This window comes from Nelumbo lutea, chromosome 2, assembly GCF_056320005.1.
Source record: "Nelumbo lutea isolate HS-2025 chromosome 2, American lotus-T2T, whole genome shotgun sequence".
Classification (NCBI taxonomy): domain Eukaryota; kingdom Viridiplantae; phylum Streptophyta; class Magnoliopsida; order Proteales; family Nelumbonaceae; genus Nelumbo; species Nelumbo lutea.
Window position 1 is genome coordinate 26,023,318 of NC_142685.1, and position 13,280 is coordinate 26,036,597.

The 13,280-nt window shown below is 34.1% G+C and overlaps 1 protein-coding gene across 1 annotated transcript; it reads left to right on the forward strand.

Moving 5' to 3' along the window:
* Positions 1-3,658: 3,658 nt before the first annotated feature.
* Positions 3,659-6,335, forward strand: LOC148869341 (uncharacterized). Its single transcript, XM_088970966.1, has 3 exons — positions 3,659-3,883; positions 4,390-4,536; positions 5,992-6,335. Exons 1-3 carry the CDS (start codon positions 3,827-3,829, stop codon positions 6,139-6,141), a joined length of 354 nt encoding a protein of 117 aa, XP_088827092.1. The 5' UTR covers positions 3,659-3,826; the 3' UTR covers positions 6,142-6,335.
* Positions 6,336-13,280: the final 6,945 nt, after the last annotated feature.

Genomic DNA, 13,280 nt, shown 5'->3' on the forward strand with positions numbered 1-13,280 from the left:
AGAGAAAGTAGGAGTTTAAGAGTTACAACAGAGCTGAACAATAGTGATTGGTCATATGGTACTAAAACATAAGGCTGCACTTGATTGAGGTGTAAATGTTAATTGATGTAAAACTGAACTGTTGGTTCCAATTTACACTTTGTTTGTTTTCGGTGTAAAAGTGGACCAGTGTAAAACTCTACACCCAATCTACTTTTGCAGCCACTTGTTTCCCATGTAAAAGTTACATAAAAAGTCGATGTAATCCTATTTTTTTTGTTGACTTTCACATCGTTAATCAATGTAAATGATGCATCGATAAAATCGATGTACTTTTACATCCGTTCTCACTTAAAAATTCCCAACAGTCCATGCAGTTTTAAACCAATGGTCTTTTACATGATGGATTTTTCCATCAACTAACTTTTACAAAATGGATTTTTTTCACTGCATTCATATGCAACTTAAAGAGAAAAAACAAAAGTTTAAAGAAAAAGGATAGAGAATACATACCTAGCTAATCTCACATTTGAATTAAATTTTAAAGGGAGAGTTTCATAGTTACCTTCCTAATTAATATAATATATGGTATAGATAGTAGATACAAGCAGGACAACTAGTGCATCCTTGTGGATGCACTAGGGGTGCAAATTAGTTATCTAATTTAAAAATTTTACATTTGAGTAGGGGTGGGCTTGAGCCGAGATGAGACGAATATCTGGCTATTTGAGCTCAGCTTACCTAAATATATGAGGCTCAAGTTCGAGCTCAACCTCAATTCAAGCTAAAGACTTGAGCTCAAATTCAATTCGACTCTAAAGCTTGTAAGTTCAAGCTCAACTCAACTAGTTATTATTGTACATATAAAAAATAAAAATATTATATATAATATTTTATAAAAGCTCAATTAGAATCATGAGCCTCATGAATTGAGCGCTTTATCAGGCTTGAGCTCAGCTCAATTAGCAAATGAGCCTATATATTGAACTTGAGTTTGGCTTGAAGTTTAGTTTAGACCGAGCCGTATCGAGCTTTTCACGAATTGAGCTCGAATTACTTGTGAAAAACTTGATTCGTGTCCACCTCTTCTAAACTTGAGTCGTGGTTTTCAGGCTTATTCCATTCAAATTTTGATAAAATCCTAACCTGAGACCACCCAAGTTGCATCCCTAGATGCACAAGCATGGGCAAAAAATAAAAATAAAAATCCAATATAAGAGGGTAAGATTTTTAATTTCGAGTGAGAGAGAAAGTAAGAGAAGAGATAGGATAGAGGATTTTAAGAAGAAAAAATGTTTCAAAGTGAAAGATAGAAAGTAGGTAGGAAAGGGATTTCAGGAATTGGAAGCAAGTTAGAAGAGAGATACACTATGGTGATTGGTCATGTAGTAGAAAAACAAAGAGAGGGGGGAAATGCTTCCTCTTGCATATGCGAATTGGATTCTAGTTTTTAAAATATGAAAAGCATTTCTATATATATTTTTTCATAATTCAAATACCATATGTAACATAGAATCCGAAGCTGCTGTACTTTCCCTCCTCACTTGCTATATTAAGCAATTGGCCTCTAGAACTTAGGTTATGTTTGGTTTCATAGAAAATAAGAGAGAAACAAAAAAGTTGATCATGGAAGTTCTTATTATTCATCAAACCAGTGTAATGAGATATCTTGAAAGAAAAAACTCTCAAAGCATAGGTATCTAATCACACATTGGGAATATCTCTCCAAGTTTTTTTTTTAATTTTTTAAGAAAAAAGAAAATTTATTAATTAAAAGAGGGGGGACATGATGCAGTACGGGATTTGGCCCAACTGAGTAAACATTTACTAGGTTGGCTTCCGATGACCCATCTCAGTTCGTATTTACCAAGATAGCATCATTGTAGGATTTATCTATCTTGATTTGCATTACTAAGTTAGCATTTCAACGAGATTTTCGAATTTGTATTCAATTAGGACTTTCTTGCTTTTTTGAAGAGATTTAGTAGGGTTACGGCTTTGGTTATTTTCTTTGAAGCTTCTTTGAATGTGATTTGTTTCCGAATTACGCCAGGACATAGGCCTTACCCCTCAACGAACCAAAACAATGAAACATAGACTCCTAAAGGATAAAAAAGAAAACATAAAATCATGTCAAATATAGTGGGTGACAACCTTTATTTGGCTTTGAGGATTTACACACCTCTTTTTCCTTTGATTATTTAGGTATTGACCTTTTTTGAATTTACGACCCCTCTTCTTCCTTTGAATTTAACATACATGTATGGGAAATATTCCTGATGTGCAACTGGACCCCATGCTCTTAGACTTTTTGTTGTCAAGAGACGCAAGCTCCAAACCAATAACATCAGTGGAAAAATCCAGACCAGATTTAATCCTCACATTGTCCTTACATCCTTTAAACCAATAACATCAGTGGAAAACTCCAGATCAGAATTCATTATAATTATGCTCCAATAAATCACTGCTTTAATATCAAGACCTTTAGGTTTAAAGAATCTTTAGACTTTTTAGGTTCAAAGAATCAATTCCTGGAATAAATTTTGAACCTAGAAAAAAGAACTCATTACAACAATTTTCATAAATTCAAACCTAAAAGTGATTCTTAGAATCACAAAATTCACCAGAATCAATTCTTTTAAAAGCATGCCAAACACAACCTGATTCCTTAACCCAACAAGTGCAGGAAAAAGGTGCAGAGGATTCTGACTCAAGTTCAAAACTATGAACTTTGTATCCCTTTACTATGGGAGGGAACCTCTTCATTATTTCCTTTTTTTTGTCCTAAATTCAAACTCGGCCCATATCTCTATGGGTTCACTAAACATATGACTAGGAACCATTTGTCCATGGTAAGAACCCTTGTTCTGTTACTTCAGAAACAGATGACTGGAGCCCTATTTTAACTTTTAAGCCCAAGCCCAAAGTCATGTGCAGGAAGGCACTTTGGTAAAATCACTTAAACTTAAGTCTTTGTGTTAAGTTGTACATTAACCGTTAAAGAATACATCCAAATTCATCATGAATGTTTTTGATGATCAGTCAAGAATCTCAAAAATGAGAGTGGTGCTTAGTTAGATGGTGTTTGGTATCTATATAGCTTTTGGAAAAAAACGGTGCCAGTTCAGCATTGGAGATGCGTTTAACAAAAAATTCCTAAAAAGTTATTTGGTCGAGCCATGATAAATGGCTCTCTTGAAAATCATGTGAACGGATTATTAAAAAACACCAATTTTAATGTTTTTCATTTTCAAGACAGATTTTTTATTGTTTGGCTTATATGGCGCCTAATGATGCTGATATGTAAAAAAATTGTACAAAACGTTTAAAGCAGATTTTGCCTCACCTTTCAAGATAAAATTGTACAAAACGTTTATCTTATAAACACCATCGATACTAAACAACTTCTTAGTATGCGTGCTTAAAGGGTGTGACTATCGTCTTGCATATAACACACTCAAAAAACTTAGCACAAAGCCTTAAATTTAAGAGATCGGACTCCTTCAGGCCTATGTTTCAGATCTGAGGAGAATTTCTTGTTAAAATATTTTCTTTTGACGACATCTTTCTCCTCCCAAAGAGCTTCTTGTTTGAGGCGTTCATTATTTTCAAGGCCCTGGTCAAGCGGAAATGTATTGGAAGGGTTTGCTTTACCCAAAGTCTCAAGAACCATCTAATTAATGGGAACGTGGTAACCCTACAGATGGACACCAAAAGCTATAAATGACCATCCAAAGAACTTTGCGCTTCACACAGAGAATTTGGGAGACTAAAAAAGGTTCAAGTCCCTTGTCATATCTCTATATCTTTCGTTTTTGTGTTGATTCAGAGAAGAAATTAAAGAAAGATGGCAAGCCAGCAGAATATAAGATACGATGCCATTGAAAGTACCAATCACGCACAGGTGATTGACCTATTTTCTACATCATCATCGTCATCTAAGTCTTATCCCACTAATATGGGATCCGCTATATGAATCCTGTTTCATCTTTCCTTCTCTTTAATGCTTTGAGAGTTTCAATTAATCTGTTTAAATGTTGTGTCATGTCATACAAATTTTTTCGTATTAAGGGAGGGAGAATGACGGTTCAGCCTAGGGTCAAAATTTATAGGCCCAAAATACTGTTGGGATAGGTGTCAATTCGGAATTGATGCTAATTTAGGGGCGGGCGTTGATGCATAAAGTGTGATTATTAACATTTTATTGACATTTTGAATGTTTATAATTCTATAAATCTGCATTGGGCCTGTGTCCTATCCATACTTTTCCCTAATAATAATTAATAATGATGAATTCACTGTCATACTTGAGATGTAATCCATGAATATCATGACATCCCTGTCTCTCTCTCCCAATTTCTTTTTCTCTTTCACTTTTTTTTTTCATATTTTTTGTTAATTTTTGGGCAGGCTAGGAAGGATGAGACGAGTATGATGAGCCAGGAGAAGGTAGCTGAAACTGTCCAAGCTGCCAAGGATAAGGTAGCTGAAACTGCCGAATCTATTAGAAATTCCGCCAAAGAAACCATGGACCAAACGACAACCTTTCTTCAACAGGTACAGATCTTTCTGCGGTTAAAACATATATATGTGATCTGAGTTCAGATTGGCTAGAAACAAAATCATACACATTGGGCTGAACAATCTAAGTATGAGTGAATAGTTCATATGGATAAGGTGTGGGTCTCATGTGGCTCATGTGTATGGAATTCTAGCATATTCACTTGTGAGAGGTTATCCAACTTGGTGTACATGATTTTGTCTCCAACCCATCTGGTCCTATGTGTCTGATCTCTATCAATCTTATGACATTGCCCAATTCAAGATCATCAACAGATGACTCAGAGAGAGAGAGAGAGAGAGAGAGAGAGAGGACCCCAAGTGCAAAAGTTGAAGCAGTAGCTGCTCCAAATTGGATTTAACACTGGTTAGACCCTTCATTATGCTGATGACCCACTAGTTGAGATGGTCACTCTGCATCCTTTCAAAAAAGGAGGCATGGCATTAAACCCATGGAATTGCAGAATCCATGTGGTATGGCTAGTGGGCCTCTACCAAGGCTTCCGATTTCATCCTCACAAAATTGGTCCTCACACCTATCTCTCACAGTCCTTGTAGCCATGCATTGCATTGGGAACATTATCATTCTTGTATGTTTTTATTCATGGGAGATGTTCCTAATGCACGGTTGTAAGGACTGTGAGGTGGGTATGATGACCGATTTTATGAAGACTAGTGAAATTACCATCATTACGAAATTATCAAATTATTGAATAACAAAATAATTGTCAATAGTTATTATTAAATTATCAATATTTTTGTAATAATTGTAAATCATTTTAAAATTTATTATTATTACTTTTTAACTATTAATAACCTCAATAATTTTGACATTAAAAGTTATTTCACAATTTTCAAATCATGAAATTATGTCCTAGCATTTCTTTTACATCATAATCTCCACAGTAGCGCACCACGTATACATTGCCATGAAATTTTTTGCCTTCATGTAGAGCCTCCAAATACAGTTTTAAACAAGTGTACTTGAAATAGAAGTGGGTCCTCACTTCTTTGCACGTGGCTTATGCTCACTGTAGAAATAAATTGAGAGAAATCATGTAGACTTTTGCTATCTAGTATTTTGGGACACTTGTCTCTTCTTATATATAGGGGCAAAATAAAAGGCTTTGAGTATATTCGCCAATCAATTCAAAGATATTAAAAAAAGTAAAATTGGAAATAAAAATCAGGGTGTTCGACCAAAGAAATTGATCATTCTCACTTTTATAAATGGTAATAGATATTCAATTTACTCTGTGTGAGCCCAAGCCCCCCTAAATCCCCACCAGTGTGTATTATGTAATACCAAAAAAAGCATGGCAATGTATTTGATCACTCCAAACTAGGCCGGTTCACAATAAGTCGATCGAATAAAAATGGATTGGTTATTCTCAAACCAGAGTCATTTATCTATGTATTATTCTAACTTGTTATATGTATATTTTATTGGAGACTGGGGAGCAAGTAAAGAACATGGCTCAAGACGCAGCTGAAAAAGTGAAGAACACTCTGGGGATGAACACCGACGGTAATTCCAATAACCCTGGCAACCTCAACAACGAAGATAACCCAGGCATTACCCTGGCTAAGGATAGAATGTGAAAAGGAAACTACTTAATTTGCTATACCCACAAGTCAGAATTACTATTTCTTTCCATCATGTTGTAATTCTGTTATAAGCTTAAGCCATTTCCCTTATGGAGGTGGTTATGTTGTTTCATTCTTGTAAGAAGGGAGAGTATTTCACTCTCTCTCATTATTCATTAATGTAACTCTCTCTCTCTCTTTATCATCTATGAGTTAGAGTCCAATAATGGTCTAACTTTGTCGTGTTTCACTTTATTCTGTTTATTTGCAGTGTATATAATATACAATGAAAATTAAAGCAGAATAATTTAAAAGCCAAGTAAAAAACAAACTAAATTTTGCAAAATTCTCATTCATTTGTACTAATACAAATGGAATCGCATTGCAAGCAAATAGAACCTAAAGCTTAGTTTGAAAGGATAGTACAAATACAAATATATAGAGTGTAAAACCTTGTATTTTATATTATTTTGTATGTATTTGCATTGTACATATTTGTATTTCTATTCCTTTCAAACTGAGCCTAAGATGCAAATAGGGATGCATGCTCAAGTACAATGCCGTGGAATAATTCACATATATACATGAATGCACATGAGAAAGTCATAAAAATCATCCCATGGTCAATAATATCAGTCTAAATCTGATTGACTACAAGTATAATACTAGTTTTAATGATCATTTATTTTAATTTTTCTTTAGGTTGCATTTGGAAATGATGCAAATGAAGTGTAAATTTCGGTTCAGGGTAAATTTGCACTCTGGTTCACTTTTGCCTGTATTTGACAACATTACATTTATGCATTGACAAATGACAGACCAATGCATATTTATATTGATAATAAGATGTAAAACTACATTAATAAAAAAGAAGTAAATTTGTATTCAAATGAGCTTTTGATAAAAAAAATGTTTTATTGGAATAATTCATGTTTGCATCCATTACAGCTAAAAGTATGTTTGGTAAGAAGATAAATTAGTCGGTGCAAAACTGACCCAATTTTGCAATTTATATGAACTGTTTTACACTCTACATATTTGCATTCACACTTATTTGCATTGTTTCAAAGGCAGCCTTAATTGTTTTTCGACATCAATACCATCAATGGATGCAAATACAATACAGACTAACATGGTTGGAATTGCAAGGATATTTTAGAATTCTACCCGTGCTACATATGCCAACCCCTTGAGAATCTGATACAATTGTTATTTAGGCTGTGTTTGGTTATCAAGTGCAATAAAGGTTATTTTGCTACTATTGCTGTTTTTACATGAACACAATTGTTATTTAGGCTGTGTTTGATTGCAATGCAATTAAATTTGCACTGATGCAAAACCTTGTTTCAAATTCTATTTTATTTTGTTTGATTGCAGTAAAAATAAAGTAAATTAAGATATGAGACAGCATAAAGTAAAATCCAAAACAAGATTAAACAAAAATTTACATCTTTTATATTTACACTCCCATGCATTTGTATTAATATAAATAAATTTGCACTACAACCAAATACAGCCTTGGACTTAATTTGAAAGGAATACAAATATATATATATATATATACTCTTTTTAAACTGAGCTTGATCGTTTACAATTGAAACATACATACTTTAAAAATGTAGTCTCGGAGGCTGTTTGTAAAAGTGTCATCAAATTGATTTTTTTTTCCCGGGTAGGGGAGGGATGAAGTCTACAGTACATTTCAGCAAAAATGGCTCTCATATTACAACATATATCTAATCTATATTGGTAAACCCAAAATGTTTCAAAACAAAAACGTTATACCAAATACATTGAAAATCCAGAGAATAAAGAATGGTGAGAAAGTGTTGAACATTAAGTTTTTGTTTGGTTGGACGCAAGGTGAAAATCCAGAGAATTAAGGATCGTAAGGTGACATTTTTTTTGCTAGACGAATGGATAACATACAAGAGAAGATCCCAACCCCGGAATTCAATTCTAGGTCTTTTCCCACACGCTACAACCCAATAGAACGTTAACACTTACCAATCAAACAACTGCCGCCTCATCTTATATAAATTTTTTCTATTTTTAATCAATATTTTGGAGAAAAAAAAAAAAACAGATTGGATTGGCAGGTTTAGAGTTAAATCAGAAAGGATGAGTTTCTGGTTTAATATCTAACTAACGGACTAACGGAGGGGCCCTGCTTGCAGGGGCTGGAATGCAACTGTCGACCTGTTGATTCGTTGATCCGGTTTTGGCCAAAAACCATTGAATCGGTTAATGATTCATTGACTTGAGTGGTTGAACCATCGATCTGTTGACCCGTTTAATGATTTTTGGATATTATTTATTTATTTTTTAATTGGGAACCATCCAGGCAACTGGTCCCGTTTTATCCTAATCTTGGTCCTTGGCAAAAAATTGTTGAATCGGTCAACGACCCATTGACCCGAGTGGTAGAACTGTTGACCCGTTCAATAGTTTTTTGTTGTTTTTTTATTTTTTATTTTTTATTTTTATTTTTGTTGTTAAAACGGGCCATCTGTTTAAACCGAACAATTGAACCATCGACCCAAAAACTGGTGGCCAGAATGGTTCTATTTTTAGGTCATATGAGTCACACACTCGAATGATATAACACGTATGGTACTGCTTAATGGACCTCACAACGGGTCATCCATTTATTTATTTATTTTTAATTGGGAACCGTCCAAGCAACCGGTTCTGTTTTACCCCAATCCCAATCCATGGCCAAAAACCGTTGAATCGGTCAACGACCCATTGACCTAAGTAGTTGAGTCATCAACCCATTGATCAGTTCAATGGTTTTTGGCCTTTTTTTTTTTAGTTTTTATTGTCAGAACGGGCTGTTTGTTTGAATCGAACCGTCGAATCATCGACTAAAAAACCGATGGCCAGAACGGTTTCATTTTCGGGTTGTATGAGTCACACGCTCGAATGACATAACATGTATGATACTACTCAATGGACCTCACACACTCAAGTTTTTGCTTGTAATTTTTGTTGTCAGAATGGGTCATCCGTTCAAACCGAACAATTGAACCATCGACCCGAAAACCAATGGTCAGAATGTTTCCGTATTTTTTGTTGTCAGAATGGGCCATCCATTTGAACTGAACAATTGAATCGTCGACCCAAAAACTGGTTGCTAGAGTGGTTCCGTTTTCAAGTCGTATGAGTCACACGCTCGAATGACATAACACGCATGATACTAAATAGACATCACAAACTCAATTTTTTGCCTATAATTTTTGTTGCCAGAACGGATAGTTCGTTCGAACTGAATGATCGAATCGTTGACCCAAAAACTGATGGCTAGAACGGTTCCGTAATTTTTTGCTTGTAACTTTTGTTGTCAAAACGGGCCATCCGTTCGAACCGTTGGTTGTCAGAACGTTATTAACAATATTTATCAATAATAGTAAGTAACTATACTATTTAATTAAATAATTATTTATGATAGTTTTAATAATATTATTTAGTTATTTTTAATATAACATGAATTATTAAATTTATGAATAGGATTTAATAACAATATTCATTAAATTAATAATTACCAAAATTAAATTAAATTAACAATATTTATCAGTAATAGTCAATAATTATAATATTTTATTTAATAACCAATAACAATACTTTTAATAACATTTTTAATTATGTTTAATATAAAATTAATTACTAAATTTATTAACAGTATTTATAAATTTAATTTAAAGTAAAATTAAAGTAAATATCTATTTATTAACAATATTTATAACAATAGCAATTATTAATCATAATCACTAATTATATATTTATTAAATTACTGTAATAATCAGTAATTATTAAAACCGGGTTACTAAATTTATTAACAGTATTTTTTAATAACAATATTTATAATTTTAATTTAAAGTAAAAGTAAAGTAAATATCTAGTTATTAACATTATTTATAATAACAATAATCATTAATTATATATTCATTAAATTACTGTAATAATCAGTAATTATTAAAACTAGGTTACTGAATTTATTAACAATATTTTTTAATAACAATATTTATAATTTTAATTTAATGTAAAATTAAAGTAAATATCTAGTTATTAACACTATTTATAATAACAATAATTATTTATAATTTATAATGGCAGTAATTAAAGGAAAATACAGCCACCCACGAATCCGAGTTGCTCTCACGTGGGATCTACTTACACAAGTAGATTCCTGGATGTAGAAAACACCCATTTCCTATTAATATATATATATATAAGATTCAATTTTCAAAACATTACTATTAAGAGTTAAGTCTTTAACCATGGTGTGGAACTAATACAAAATAAAAATTAAAAGAAAAAACATGGTAGAACTGTTGGGTTTTAATCTCATAAGAGATTAAATCCAATGGGTTTGATTGGTCAATTACATAAGAAATTGCACCTACACACTTGGATGGAAAATCAGTTTTTCTCTTACAAAAAAAAAAAAAAAACCCAGTTTTGAACTTCTCCTACATTGGATAATTACAAGATTTATTTTCAATATTTCAATAGGAGCTGATTTGCACTCCTTAGAATTAGTAGAGGAGAGTATAGGGATTCGATACCGCGCAACGTGCGCACACGCGTGTGTGTGGCGCAAAGAGGTGCACTTTGCTCGCACTTCGCGCACACTTGCGTGGCTCGCGATGGGCGGCTCTGGTTTTGGTGCGTTGATGACCGTTGATCACCGTTGATGAGATCAACGGTCACGATTCGATCGGGTGTGAACAAGAGGCACAATTCAAAGTTAACAGTCACCAACTGTTAACAACTTTTTAAACATTCACAATGGTTAAAATTGTGACTGTTCAAGGTGCCTTCTCTAAACCAGCACCTACCTTTTCCTCATACCTCTTCACAAATTATTTAAGGAGCATGAATCATACTCCAAAACACACAATTTCGAAATTCACTATCTCTCTCTCTCTCAGTCCGATCTGCTACAATCTCATAGAAGGTTTCTTTGGAGACCCTTCAACTTTGCTAGTTGCAGATTCTCACCCAAGGCTCTATTGTATCATAGGAACGAATTTGCCTGTAACCCAATAGCAAACTCAGTAAAACTGAGTGGGGGCAAATAACGTTCTAAAGACAGTGTCTTCAGACGCACCTCAGAGCTTCTCCTCCTAAGTTACAGTGACCCCATCTTCCCCAACAATTTTAGAATGTTATTTTGCAATGGAGGTGGAAGCAAGCATGACTTCGATCAAGATGATGAACCAAGATCTTGTTCGACTAGACCTGTTCGATGGAGCAAATTTCAACCGATGGCAAGACAAGATGATCTTCTTTCTGACCACACTGAAGCTATACTATCTGTTGGACCCGAATCTGCAATCACTTCCTGAACCCACTGACAAAGACTCTGAGAAACTAAAGAAGGAAAGAGCAAAACGGGAAGATGACTCACTTCTGTGCTGAGGACACATATTGAATGCCTTATCAGACCGGCTCTACAACTTCTACAAGGAACTTACATCTCCAAAAGAAATCTGGAAGGCCTTGGAATTCAAATACAAGGTGCAAGAAGCAGGTACAAATAAGTATCTTATTGCAGAATACTTTGACTTCACCATGAATGACCATAAACCTATACTGGAGCAAGTTCATGAACTACAGGTGATAGTCAATAAAATTCGATCCCTTAACACCATCATTCCTGAATCTTTCCAAGTGGAAGCAATCATTGCCAAACTTCCACACTCTTGGAAAGATTACAGGAAGAAGCTTCTGCACAAGGCTGAAGAACTTACATTGGAGCAAATTCAGCAACACCTTCGTATTGAAGAAGAGTCTCGAATTAGAGACAATAGGGATAAGACCCTGACCGGTATGCTGAACTCTAAGGTAAATTTTGTGGAAAATGGATCGAAGAAGACTAACCCTGCATTACAAGTAAAGAAAAAGGATGGAAACTTCAAAAAGAGCAACAATAAGAAAAGATCCTGCTATATTTGTGGAAAGAAGGGGCATTATGCCCGAGTGCCGATATCGGAAAGGCAGAACCAAGTCTGCAAACATGGTAGAAGACAATCTCATGGCCATGATTGCTGAAGTCAATACGGCAGAATCGTCTTCTGGATGGTGGTTTGATTTAGGCACCACAGTCCATGAAGACATATGAAAAAGTGACTGATGGCCAGGAGGTACAGATGGGAAACCAAACATGTGCTAAAGTTGCTGGAAGAGGCAACGTAGAGTTGAACTTCACTTCCGGAAAGACACTGACTCTCCTGAATATTCTCCATGTTCCTGACATTAGAAAGAACTTAGTCTCAGTAAATCTTGTTTGTAAGAGGGGATTCAAAGTTGTTTTTGAATCCGACAAACTAATCATATCCAAGAATGGGATGTTTGTTGGAAAGGGATATGATTGTAATGGTATGTTCAAATTAAATATTAATGAAGGAAAAGTTTTTGCTTATATTGTTGATTCTTTCTCTTTATGGCATGATAGATTAGCACACTTGAATTTTAAATCCATAAAGAACATGAGCAAACTGGGTATAATTGCTTACAGTAATGAATCAACTGAAAAATGTGAAATATGTGTAAAATCTAAAATGGCTAAGAAACCTTTCCCTAGTGTTGAGAGAAATTCTCAACTTCTAGAACCAATCTATTCTGACATCTGTGAATTCAATGGTGTATTAACTAGAGGAGGCAAGAGATACTTCATAACATTTATAGATAACTTTTTTAGGTACACCTATGTCTACCTTATGAGAACTAAGGATGAAGCCTTTGACATGTTTAAAATATATAAGACTGAAGTTGAAAATCAACTAGAAAAGAAAATTAAAATCCTTAGAAGTGATAGGGGTGTTGAATACTTTAAAAATGAGTTTAATTCTTTCTGTGAAGAATTTGGAATAATACATCAGTGTTCTGCTCCCTATACCCCTCAGCAGAATGGCCTGACTAAAAGGAAAAATAGAACACTTATAGAAATGATAAACTGCATGTTGTTAAAAGCTAATGCACCCTTAAACCTGTGGGGGGAAACACTCCTAACTGCCTGCCATTCACATAATAGAATTGTTTATAGAGTTAATAATAAATGCCCATATGAATTATGGACATGAAGAAAACCTAATTTAGCATATCTAAAAGTGTGGGGGTGCTTAACATATTATAGAGTTTCAGATCCT

Coding starts and splice junctions, on each gene's coding strand:
- LOC148869341 (XM_088970966.1), top strand. CDS start 3,827: ATGGCAAGCCAGCAGAATATAAGATACGATGCCATTGAAAGTACCAAT. Junction 3,884..4,389: donor AAAGTACCAATCACGCACAG/GTGATTGACCTA, acceptor ATTTTTGGGCAG/GCTAGGAAGGATGAGACGAG. Junction 4,537..5,991: donor CGACAACCTTTCTTCAACAG/GTACAGATCTTT, acceptor ATTTTATTGGAG/ACTGGGGAGCAAGTAAAGAA.